Source organism: Schistocerca gregaria, chromosome 3 (assembly GCF_023897955.1).
Source record: "Schistocerca gregaria isolate iqSchGreg1 chromosome 3, iqSchGreg1.2, whole genome shotgun sequence".
Taxonomy (NCBI): Eukaryota; Metazoa; Arthropoda; class Insecta; order Orthoptera; family Acrididae; genus Schistocerca; species Schistocerca gregaria.
In genome coordinates, this window is record NC_064922.1 from 954,725,837 (window position 1) to 954,739,066 (window position 13,230).

A 13,230-nucleotide genomic window follows, 5' to 3' on the forward strand; every position below is an offset into this window, starting at 1 on the left:
TATCATTGAATCATGAGATGTAGATAACCTAATTCCACCTGCCACCTTTTCAAATGCATTTCTGCCAATACAGGAAATGTGCCATACACTGAGCACCAAAATGATTAAAATTGACACTGGGACTTAGCATGTGCCAAATTATTACATAAAGCGAATATGGATGTTTTTCTCTCTTATTTGAGGTAAGCCAGGAACAGCTTCACTCACTCACTTTCTCACAAAATACTCTCAACACAACACAGAAAATGGAAAACAGTCTTCTTTAAGGGGACTGTGGCTGCTACTCTTTACACTAAGGCTTTATAATGGGGGTTAGCAAGCATACAGTTTTATATAACCTCTTCAGATTTCTAGTCGTGCAAGATTTGAATAACTGAAAAACAAAGAAAAAGCATGCAGATATTGTGCAATACTGGGATTTTAGCAAGTTACAATGACAAACTTTGGTTTTCATACTGTCACATCTGGGATTTTGATTTTCATGAGAGAAGATAGCTTTTTTTTTCTTTTTATTGCTAACCTATGGTTCACCTCTTACTAGGACTATCACATGCCAGTGGAATGAAAAACAAAACCCCTCACACGTCCTCATGTGATCACAATTGCAATTAGAACAACCTTATAGCAATTTCTTAATAATACTAAATGATAGCTGCTGTACACTTAAAAGAATTAACATGGATTCACATGACAGCAAGAAAAATAATATGCAAGGATACATTGATGTGGAGATTCAGTGATATCATCACTTGGTGCAGAAAGGCGATTCATGAGTTCCGCATTAGGTAACTGATTGATTGTACGACTAGAAAAATCACTTAACCTTTCATATTCCTTTCCTCTATATACAAATACCTGTAGGACGGAACACAAAATTAGTACCTCTTCCAAATGTCGTAGTAAGAATTATAATGAAACAGTAATAATTTTTACTGTGTTCTACGATATTTACCCCTGTGAGGTGCAAAACACTTACTTTATTTTGCAAGAAGGCAGGAAATCCCCGGCCATAGTATGCCACTCTAAAATATTCAGGTTCTGGTCTAATCTGCTTCATAATACTGTCGTAAAACTGTGACATACGCTGGTGTATACAACTTAGTTGTAAGTAATCGTATGTCTCTTCTTCGTACAAACTAATCAACTCTTTACATATACTCAATGCACTTTCCCACATCTACAAAGAAATCGAAAACTTTTAAAAGAACCTTTATAGTTTTATTATAGCATATAATGTTTTCATTCAGTCTACACTAAACCACATGAAACTTTAACTACTGATTATGTTTCACAACTTAATTAGATGTCTTGTACCAAATGCCCATATCTAATCAAAGCAGAAACAACTTATGCTTGATGACATCAAGGGCTGCTGTAAGCACAGTTAACACTACAGAAGTTGAAGAAGAAGAAAAAAAAACTTACAAGTTGTAAACAACAAAGTGACCAATAATTACAGCTTTGTTAAAAAAAGACACAGATAGTGTAGACTTTGCTCATCTTCTTTACAGTAAGTAGGAATCAGTCTTCTCCTATATTGTTGACAATCTAGAATTTGCTACACAATAAATGCGTATTGAAACATTAGATATCCTGTCTTGAAGGCTGAATGCTTTTTCACAAAGAGAAACAATGAATTCTCAGAAGAAAAAAAAAATGGGAATGAGTGTATGGCATCGTTGGCCGGGAGGCCCCTATTTGGGGAAGTTTGGCCACCAAGTGCAAGTCTCACTTCATACGGCGCCACATTGGGTGACTTGCGTGCCAGTGATGAGAATGAAATGATGATGAGGACAATACAAAACCCAGTTTCCGAACAGAGAAAATCTCCAACCTGGCTGGGAATTGAATCCGGCCCCACTTGCATGGGAAGCGGGCACGTTACCACCCAGCTGAGCAGGCGGACTTGAACTCTTAGAGTTAAAGGAAACACAGAGGTGGAAGCGGAACTACATTAAGTGTTGTGTAAGTAATCCAAAAGATAAATCTTACATAAATATTCACACAAAGACAACATTATAGAGAGAAAATTCTCCTAAACGTGTTGTAGAAAGATAAATGAAAGTGACTAGTTAAATTCATATACATGTTTCAATTGATAGTCACAGTTATACGAATCAAAGACACACATTAAAAATACAGGACTAGTGGGATGACCAGAAAAAAATATCTTGAGGGATGAAATCCCGTTTCGGGCATTTGAAAAACCCGGTGTAAGGAAGAGGACTACTGAATTCTCAGTATGTTCAGAACTCTATATTGGGCATTTCCAAGCATAAGGTTGTGGTCATTTATTGATGCTAATCATATTAATATAGAAAGCAAAGCAGAGTTTTTATTTATTTTTCCCTGTTACTTGTTACAGCCTGGTGCAACACTCTGTGTCTTTGTGATAGGTAAGTAGGTCTTCTGCTCTGCATGATATTCAGCTGCAAATCTTATATCTATATTTCTTTTAGGTTTACACAAAAATATCTATATGCAGAAAGTACAAACCTTGCCCTTGTCAAAATAATGAATGATGTCATAGTAAAGGGCTTCCTTAAGTTCACGGTGTGTCTGACAAGTGGGATGGCGCAGACTGCGAAGCAACGGTGGCAGTGGCTCAGCCGACCATTTCAACAACTTACTGTGAAGCTTCAGTGTAAATGCAGCCTCAGTATAGTTATCACATTCTAAATGCAGTTCACACAATTTATTTACATAACGAATATACATTTCTTTCCTATTAATCTCACTGTAGAAATCCTGCAAAATAAAACATTCATGTTAAATATGATTAAATGCAATCTGTTCCCTATAGTTTAAAGTTATTCTATATTTCACTGAGCCCATTCTCATCTTTCCCAGAAATGTAGTGAGAGCATAACATGTACACTATGTTATCAAAGCATCCGGTCACCCTCCCGATCAGCGACCTCAGTAGTCATTAGACATTGTGAGAGAGCAGAATGGGGCACTCCGCGGACCTCGTGGACTTCAAACTTTGTCAGGTGATTGGGTGTCACTTTTGTCATACATCTCTATGTGAGATTTCCACACTTCTAAACATCCCTAAGTCCACTGTTTCCGGTGTGATAGTGAAGTGGAAACTTGAAGGGACACATACAGCACAAAAGCGGACAGCCCGACCTGTCTGTTCACTGACACAGACTGCCTACAGTTGAAGAGCGTCATAGTGTAATAGGTAGACATCTATCCAGATCATCACACAGGAATTCCAAACTGCATCAGGATCCACTGCAAGTACTATGACAGTTAGGCGAGAGGTGATAAATCTTGGATTTCATCGTCAAGTGGCTCCTCATAAGCCGCACATCATGCCGGTAAATGCCAAACGATGCCTCGCTTGGTGTAAGGAATGTAAACATTGGACGATTGAACAGTGGAAAAATGTTGTGTGGAGTGACAAATCACGGTAAACAATGTGCCAATCCAATGGCAGTAAAATTCGGAGGTTGTGGTGTTACGGTGTGGTTGTGTCTTTCATGGAGGGGGCTTGCACCCCTTGTTGTTTTGCATGGCACTATCACACCACAGGCCTACGTTGATGTTTTAAGCACATTCTTGCTTTCCACTGTTGAAAAGCAATTCAAGGATGGTGACTGCATCTTTCAGCATGATTGAGCACCTGTTCATAATGCACGGCCTGTGGCGGAGTGGTTACACAACAATAACATCCCTGTAGTGGACTGTCCTGACCTGAATCCTATAGAAAGAACACCTCTGGGATGTTTTGGAACGCCAACTACATGCCAGGCCTTACCGACTGACACTGATACCTGTCCTCAGTGCAGAACTCTATGAAGAATGGGCTGCCATTTCCCAAGAAAGCTTCCCGCACCTGACTGAACATATGCCTGTGACAGTGGAAACTGTCGTCAAGGATAACGGTGGGAGCATTACCGATGGAGAGCACCATGAACTTTTAAGTCATTTTCAGCCAGGTGTCCAGATACTTTTGATCACATAGTGTTTTTCAAATAAAAAGTACAGAAGTGATGATAAAACATACAGTTTTGTTTATTTTCTTGTAGTATGGGTCCACAGCTTCTATAAATTTTTTAAAGGGTTTCTTCCTGGTTTCAGCCATTTGAATTTTTTTTTTTTTTTTTCCCTAATAATTTCCGGGTATGCAGCCGGATCCCGTCGACATTCTGCCACGATATTTCGGCCCAGAGACGTCCGGCCATCATCAGGTGAGTACACAAGTTGTGTACTCACCTGATGATGGCCGGACGTCTCTGGGCCGAAATATCGTGGCAGAATGTCGACGGGATCCGGCTGCATACCCGGAAATTATTAGAAGAACAAATATGCCGGGAAAATTTCAGAAGTCACATCATTTGAATTTTATTTTGTGATTGCAATTTTGGCATTAACCCATTTTCAACCATCTACGAGCAGTAAAAACCTAACTGGAAAGTTCACAATTCTTGAAGAATAAACAGGTATGTATGGAAACAGACAATGTCATTGTTTTTACACATGGCCAGTTGGAGTAGCACTGTTAAGTCAATGCATTCTTGTCATTCTAACCAACACAGGTTCCTCGTCTGAAACTTGGCCATGGACTGACTGTCTCAGGATGAAAAATGGGGCCCTTACATATCATCACAATAATAGGTACTGAAACTACACATTGTTTAAAGTTAAATTTACAGAAATTACAATTAAAACTTAACTCATTAAATTAACTGAATACATCGAAACCATCCATCATTTTAACAGTTTCTCCTACTATGAGGACTAAGCCAAATTATTTGTTTAAATGATGAAATTAACGGATATTGTTATACAGACAGTACTTAGGACAAAAATATTAATTACTTATGTATTAATTAAGGGCTGGCTTTGCTGACATGTTTACAAATAGAGACAAATAGATCCTTTAGGAATGCTAGTGTTTCATGTGCCAAATGTTTATAATTAGTATAGAATGTATATTTGTTTATACATCAACAACAGAATTTAAGTTATGAAACAATTACTGATTTCACCCTATAACAAAAGATACTAACTAGGAATAGCCAAAATAAATTATAAAATCACTTAAATACATAAAACTCAGACACAATTTGATCTGGTGTTATATTCTTTAAAACTGGGGCCAACCTTTGCAGATTATATTCACGTATGTTGATGGTACTTAATTCAAATCTGAAATTAATGAATTTTAAGGGAGCACGTGGCAAAACAAGAGGGGAAGTAAAAATGTCCCAGCTTGCTTCGTCACATCTGGGATTAACAGTAGGCAAAACCAGTTTTGTAGTTTCTTGATATTCATATATGCTGTACTTCCAAGATTTTGACATATTGGTTTATATTATGCAGAGATAACAATATTATGGAAATGGAAGAGGATGTAGATGAAGATGACATGGGAGATACGCTACTGCGAGAAGAGTTTGACAGAGCACTGAAAGACCTGAGTCGAAACAAGGCCCCCGGAGTAGACAACATTCCATTGGAAGTACTAAAAGCCTTGCGAGAGCCAGTCCTGACAAAACTCTACCATCTGGTGAGCAAGATGTGTGAGACAGGCGAAATACCCTCAGACTTCAAGAAGAATATAATAATACCAATCCCAAAGAAAGAAGGTGTTGACAGATGTGAAAATTACCGAACTATTAGTTTAATAAGTCACAGCTGCAAAATACTAATGCGAATTCTTTACAGACGAATGGAAAAACTTATAGAAGCCGACCTCGGGGAAGATCAGTTTGGATTCCATAGAAATTTTGGAACACGTCAGGCAATACTGACCCTACGATTTATCTTAGAAGGAAGATTAAGGAAAGGCAAACCTATGTTTCTAGCATTTGTAGACTTAGAGAAAGCTTTTGACAATGTTGATTGGTATACTCTCTTTCAAATTGCAAAGGTAACAGAGGTAAAATACAGGGAGCGAAAGGCTACTTACAATTTGTACAGAAACCAGATGGCAGTTATAAGAGTTGAAGGGCATGAAAGGGAAGCAGTGGTTGGGAAGGGAGTAAGATAGGGTTGTAGCCTCTCTTCGATGTTATTCAATCTGTATATTGAGCAAGCAGTAAAGGAAACAAAAGAAAAATTCGGAGTAGGTATTAAAATCCATGGAGAAGAAATAAAAACTTTGAGGTTTGCCGATGACATTGTCATTCTGTCAGAGACAGCAAGGGACTTGGAAGAGCAGTTGAATGAAATGTACAGTGTCTTGAAAGGAGGATATAAGATGAACATCAACAAAAGCAAAACGAGGATAATGGAATGTAGTTGAATTAAGTCGGGTGATGCTGATGGAATTAGATTAGGAAATGAGACACTTAAAGGAGTTTTGCTATTTGGGGATCAAAATAACTGACGATGGTCGAAGTAGAGAGGATATAAAATGTAGACTGGCAATGGCAAGGAAAGCATTTCTGAAGAAGAGAAATTGGTTAACATCGAGTATAGATTTAAGTGTCAGGAAGTCGTTTCTAAAAGTATTTGTATGGAGTGTAGCCATGTATGGAAGTGAAACATGGGTGATAAATAGTTTGGACAAGAAGAGAATAGAAGCTTTCAAAATGTGGTGCTACAGAAAAATGCTGAAGACTAGATGGGCAGATCACATAACTAATGAGGAGGTATGGAATAGGATTGGGGAGAAGAGAAGTTTGTGGCACAACTTGACAAGAAGAAGGGATCGGTTGATAGGACATGTTCTGAGGCATCAAAGGATCACCAATTTAGTATTGGAGGGCAGCGTGGAGGGGAAAAATCGTAGAGGGAGATCAAGAGATGAATACAACAAGCAGATTCAGAAGGATGTAGGTTGCGGTAGGTACTGGGAGATGAAGAAGCTTGCACAGGATAGAGTAGCATGGAGAGCTGCATCAAACCAGTTTCAGGACTGAAGACCACAACAACAACAACAACAATTGATGAGGTTTGAACCAAAAGTAAGGTTCCCAATGAGCTAGGCTAAATCTGACAAAAGTGCCATCCACAGTGATTCCCCACCTGTCCACAATTTGCTACGTTGTTCATTGTTGGCTTGGCAGCCATGAGAGATGGAAGTGTTGATCGCTGCTCCTACCAAGTGCAAGGTTTGAGCAGTAATCCGGTTTCCCCATGCAAGGAAGTTACTCCCCATGGAGATTCATTGGCAACTGACAGATTTATGGTGAAGAGTGCATGTCCATTCAGCACATCCGCAATTGGTGCAGGGGTTTTGATGAGGGTCGCACAGAAGTTCACGATGAAGAATGGAGTGGAAGACTGGTGGTTTCAGATGGGATTGTCCAGAAGATCAACAGTGTTCCTGTCAAAGATTTGAGGGTCACTGTCTGTGAACTCGTTGAACGCATTCCTGAAGCTTCCCATGGCACAATTGAAAGAACTTTGACAGAAACGTTGGGTGTTCGCAAGGTGTGTGCCCGCTGGGCCCCCCAGATGCTGACTGACGGACACAAGGAGCAATGCCCTGACTGTGCTCACAAGTTTCTTCAACAATGTGAGGGGAAAGGCAACAAGGAGAAGTTGTTAAACTCTTGTCATCACGGGAGATGAAACATGGGTGTTTCATTACAGCCCCCAACAAAAAAAAGAAAAAAAGAGGGTTATGGCAACTGTGTTTAGGGATCGGAAGGGGGTACTCCTCATTAATTTCATGCAACCTGGGACGACAATAAACTCAGATAGATATTGTGAAACTTTGACCCACCTCCAGCGAGCAATCCAGAATCACAAGAGAGGATGACTGAAGGAGGGAGTAGTCAGTGCTTCTTCACGACAATGCTCGACCCCCCATTTCTCGTGAAACACAGGAGCTTTGGAAGAAATGTGGTACAGCCTGGACTTAGCCCCCAGCGAATATCACTTCTTCCCCAGGCTAAAGGAACACTTAGGTGGCAAACGCTTCAAGAGCTGAGGAGAGGTCACATGCTTCCTCAACTGGTTGGCAGAACTTAGGAAGACAAAAGCTGGAGCACTGTCTTCAATAGTGTGTTGAAAAAAAATGGAGACTAGCTTGAAAAATAGACAAAAGTGTAAGCTTTTCAACAATGTATAAATTAATAAGAATAAACAATGTTTTCTATTTGTAAAAAAATATGGGAAACTTACTTTTCGTAAAACCCTCATAATATGCGCAACTGCACACAAAGAATAACTAGTCGGTGATACTACTCAATACTACATTTTATGTGCTGTAAACTGTCCACATTATGTTGTATTATGTTTTGTAGATGTTTGAAAACTGCTTAATGCCAAAACAGCAATTGAAAAATATAATTCTAAAAGCTGGAAGCAAGATGAAATCCTTTAAATAATACAGTTTTTTTTATTCCTAATTCATTACTTAAGTCTATTTATTCATTATCATTATTGTTATAAACTGAAACAACATTGCAGTTTCCCTTGGGAAAGATAACACTTTAGCTGCCATTTCTAACAGAACAGGATAACAGAGAAATAAGGCTCTAAATGTGAAAATAAGGTTGTCTTTGTAATCTACAGTATGACATTACCAGTGGTGTAATTTAAACATTAGTATTCTTTGAAAGACAAATGTTTCGAGATATATTTAATACTTGTAAGGTCATTAACATGCTTAATTAAATCTCAGACTCATATTCCAAAACATGCATGTGTGCCTCCCATACCACTCAACCCCCCCCCCCCCCCCCCCACACACACACACACACACAGTAGCCATGGGCCAAACAGACGACCCAACTCCACCTGATGCAGCACACAACAATGTAGCTGACTTTCCTACCTGTTTCACACCCTTTTAACTGAAGGTTACTCCTCAAGACCATCTTTCCTGAATTTCTTGAGCAGGAGACGACCTAGCAATGCATCCTTTGCACCAACAATTCCATTTGGACTCAATCTCTGTCATTTAATGTCCTCCGTTAACCTTTACTCACTATCCTGTTATCCCTCTATGACGATTAACTGCCCCCTCCCCCCTCCTCCACACCATCTACACTTGTTTACTTTTCTACTATGTTGTCCTGTCCCGTCGTCTTTCACCTGTATCTTCCTTTTCTTCACTACATGTCCACCACCTTATCCCCGAACTATTCCTTATATGTTTATTCTAGCAGACATGTACCTTGCCTCCTGCTTAGGTGCCTCCTCTCACTTCCTGTACAAGCATATATATGTGCCCTAATACACTAACACAATCTTCTCCATGCCCACCCTCCCCCACCCACCCACCCACAAATCCCCTTTCTCTCTACTGTCCCTTCTTCCTCCGCCTGCCCCCCTTGCAACTATCTGACAATGTAACCATGTAACTCTACCCCCCTAAGGCCTAGATTAAATTTTATGTAATGGGGTTGTAGCCCTCCATCCCAAAGGTAACATTGTCACAAAATTACAAACATCTTCAGGGGATTAAATCTAGCACTGCCAACAGATGTGAAAAAAAACCTATTCCTAGCTTTCACAAGTATTAGATTCTTTCTTAGGGAGGGAAGACGGATATATTGGGTGTGTGTGTGCGAGTGTACATCTGTCCTTTTTTTTTTCCCCCTAAGGGAAGTCTTTCCGCTCCCGGGATTGGAATGACTCCTTACCCTCTCCCTTAAAACCCACATCCTTTCGTCTTTCCCTCTCCTTCCTGAAGAAGCAACCATCGGTTGCGAAAGCTAGTAATTCTGTGTGTGTGTTTGTGTGTTTTGTTCATGTGCCTGTCTGCCGGCGCTTTCCCGCTTGGTAAGTCTTGGAACCTTTGTTTTTAATATATTTTTCCCATGTGGAAGTTTCTTTCTATTTTATTTACTTCACAATATAGTTACCATCTTATTTATCATGTTGACAGCAGTTATTGAAATAATACTATTAACAAAGGCCAACAGAAATTTTCTGCTTTGTTTCAGGTGCAAAAGTAATATGGACTATCATAGGCAACAAGAATCAAAGCAAACTAAGCAAAATTCTTTATTTCAGTGTTTGGGAGAACTAATGTTCACACAGAGTTAACAAGATGAAGTTACATCCTACAGCAACACCTACAGGTAATTTTACTGACTGCTGTGTAACTCCTTGGACAGGCACAAGATTAAAACAAAAACACATTCTCTTCCTGGCATTAACAAATGTTATGATACATACCAGCAAATTCACAGTACAACTCATTCGGTTTTCCTTGTTTTCATCTGTTATAATACACCTGTATTCCAGCAACCGCTCCATCAGCCGAGCCACGGTATCTACAAATTTTGTACCCTGCAAAGAGTATCAAATACCATGTTAATATGCTGTTACTAATTTCAAACAAATAGTTAAGAAGACATTTTCTGCTGTGCTGACTGAAAAATACCCATAATCTATTAACCTAGTCACAGATGATTGTGCTGATAAACCTCTCTAGGTGTTTCACAATAGACATATTAACTATGTGTATGTTTTAATACTACACTATGTAAACTAATGAAAATGCAACCACTCACCTATAGCAGATCAATGTGTAGGATGCTGTAACATACAACAGAAAAAAAGCACTCACACTAGCTTCTGAGCACTAGCTTTTTTTTCTCCAACAATAGTACACACATCCATACATCGAACCAGACAGACATCTAAAAGCACACTCCCGTGGACACAGCAATACTAATTATTTGTACCTGATTATTGAAAGCAGTTGTCTGAGTTGATGGAGGTGGGGAGGGGGGTAGGGAAGGAGACAAGGAAGGAGTAGCCAGGAAGAGGCAGGTCTTTTGACAGATGACCTCACAGTCACACAATAAGACGAAAAAAGTAACAGAGGGTACAACAAAAAAAAAAAAAAAATTAGGAAGACGGAGAGGTGGAGGTGGGGAGTGGTACTACGCAGGGTGCAGACCCGAGAGGGAGGAGCTGAGGAGAGGGCGAAGGGGAGTGGAAGAAAGGAGAGAAAGGTGTAGATGAATAGGGAAATGGAGGGGTGGGGGTTGAAAATGAGGGAGGAGAGGGAGAGGGAGAATGCCTACACAGTGGGGGGATGAGAGGAAGAGTAGTGGCAGAAGAAGTGCACGATCTTGATGGACAAGGAGAGAGAAGGGAAAAGGCAATGTGAGGCTGTGGGAACAGGTCAGCAGAGGAGTAGGCCATGGGAATTGCAAGAGTCAGGATGCGTTGAACAGACAATTCCCATGATGTACAAGGTCTATTCAAAAAATTCCAGAACTTTGTCCATGAAATTTTTCTACTCTTAGCTTTTACTTACTGTACAGGGTCTCCTTAGAAATACTCTCCTCCACAATTGATACATCGCTCCCAACTCCATTTCGACTTTTGGAAGCAGTCTTGGTGTGCCTCTTGCTGGATCGTGCAAAGTGCCGTGTGTGAATTTTCTTTTATCTCATCTATCATTGCAAACCTTTGTCCTTTCAATATGTTTTTCAACTTTGGGGGGGGGGGGGGGGGGGGGTAGAGTCCACAGGGACCAGGCCTGGAGAGTACGGAGGATGAAGCAGCACAGTAATTTCGTTTTTTGTGCAATAGTCATGCACCAACAGGGGTGAATGTGCAGGTGTGTCTTTGTGATGCAAGACCCATGAATTGTCTCACCACATTTCAGGCCATTTCCTTCTCACATTTTCTAACAGGTGTGGCAACATGTCCCAATAGTACCATTGATTAACAGTTTATCCCTGTGGCATGAAGTCATAATGAACTAATCCTCAAAGTTAAAAGAAAACTATCAGCAGGGCTCCGACATTTGACCTGACGTGACAAGCTTATTTTGGTCTTAGAGAACCTTTTCCGAGCCATTGTGAAGGTTGAACCTTGGTTTCAACATCATAACCGTAGACCCACATTTCATCACCAGTTATGAGTCTCTTAAGGTATATCTTGTTCTCATTTATGCGATCCAAAAGCTCTTGTCAGACTGCGAGGTGAAGATTTTTATGGTCTACACTCGTGAGCCATGGGACAAACCTGACAGCAACATGATGCGTTCCAAGATCCTGTGTCAGGACTTCAGACATGGTCCAACTGAAATGTTATATTCTTCTGTGATCTCTCAGGCAGCCAGTCTTTGATTATCATGCACAATTTCTCTGATGTTCTTGACACAAGCATCGTCAGTAGACGTCGACGGATGTCTTGAACGAGGGTCATCTTTAACTTCCATCCGGGCATTTTTAAACTGTGTGAACCACTCGTAACACCGAGTACGGCTTAAGCACTCATCACCGTAGGCTTCCATCATCATTTGGTGTGCCTCTGTAAAGCTTTTCTTGAGTTTCATACAAAATTTTATGCAGCCACGTAGCTCCTCTAAATCTGCCATCTCGAAATTCACGAACTGTGTGACACGACATTCTACTTGTCATGCCCATGTAGTATATTGTACAGTAATTGAAGCAAAGCTGATACATAACATGGCTGCTGTCACATACTGCCTTGCCTTCTATTGGGTAGGAAATTTATGTTACTGGACTTCAGTAGGAGATGATGGGTGGGTGTATGGAACAGGTCTTGCACCTAGGCGGACACAAGTGAAGGACCCATAGGGAATAGTATTGGGAGTGCGATTGGAAAAGGACTACACAAGGATATTCTGTAGGTTGCGTGGGCACGAGTGTGTGATTTTAGGTAGGATATCCCTCACCTTAGGGCACGACGTTAGGTGGTTGAAGCCCTGGCAGATGGAATGGTTGAACTTCTCAGGACCAGGGTGATACTGAGTAATCAGAGGAGTGCTGAGCATTGGCTGGTTAACAGGTTTATTAGTATCAGAGCAGCAGATGACACAGGAGAATTCCTTATGGGTGAGCTGAATAGGATTGCATCTGTTAGTGAAGTTTCTGGTAAGGCTATTGGCATATTTCATCAACTCCTCCATTCCTCTGCAGATGTGGCATCCAAGGATGATGAGGCTGTAAGGAACAGTTGAGAAGGATGGGATGATGTGGATTTTGGAGCAGGTGTTGAAGTTATGGTAGAAAGAGCAAGGGTTATCCTTGCCATGTGGAAAGACCATGAAAAATCATTAATTAATCTGAACCAGACAACAGGTTTTAGATTATGACTGCACAGGAAGGATTCCACCAGATGGACCATAAATAAGTTGGTACAGGATGGTGCCATGCAAATACCCATGGCAGTACTACAGATATGTTTAGAGATTGGGCCTACGAAAGTGGAATAAAAGTGGGACAGGATGTGGTTGGCTAGGAGGATTAGGAGAGAAGTGGTGGGTTTGGTATGAGGAAGGCATTGGGAAAGGTAGTGTTCCATGGCCAATAGGCCATGGGAACGGTG

The 13,230-nt window shown here is 40.5% G+C and overlaps 1 protein-coding gene across 9 annotated transcripts in view; it reads right to left on the reverse strand.

The window, feature by feature from the left end:
* Positions 1 to 13,230, reverse strand: part of LOC126355928 (dedicator of cytokinesis protein 1) — a 452,703-nt gene that overhangs the window by 168,650 nt on the left and 270,823 nt on the right. For all 9 annotated transcript variants that reach the window (XM_050006495.1, XM_050006492.1, XM_050006496.1 and 6 more), the window contains 4 exons: positions 10,093 to 10,206; positions 2,497 to 2,748; positions 977 to 1,177; positions 720 to 855 (listed from right to left, as the gene is read on the reverse strand). In XM_050006495.1, coding sequence (XP_049862452.1) covers positions 720 to 855; positions 977 to 1,177; positions 2,497 to 2,748; positions 10,093 to 10,206 — 703 coding nt within the window. The remainder of the gene's footprint in view (positions 1 to 719; positions 856 to 976; positions 1,178 to 2,496; positions 2,749 to 10,092; positions 10,207 to 13,230) is intronic.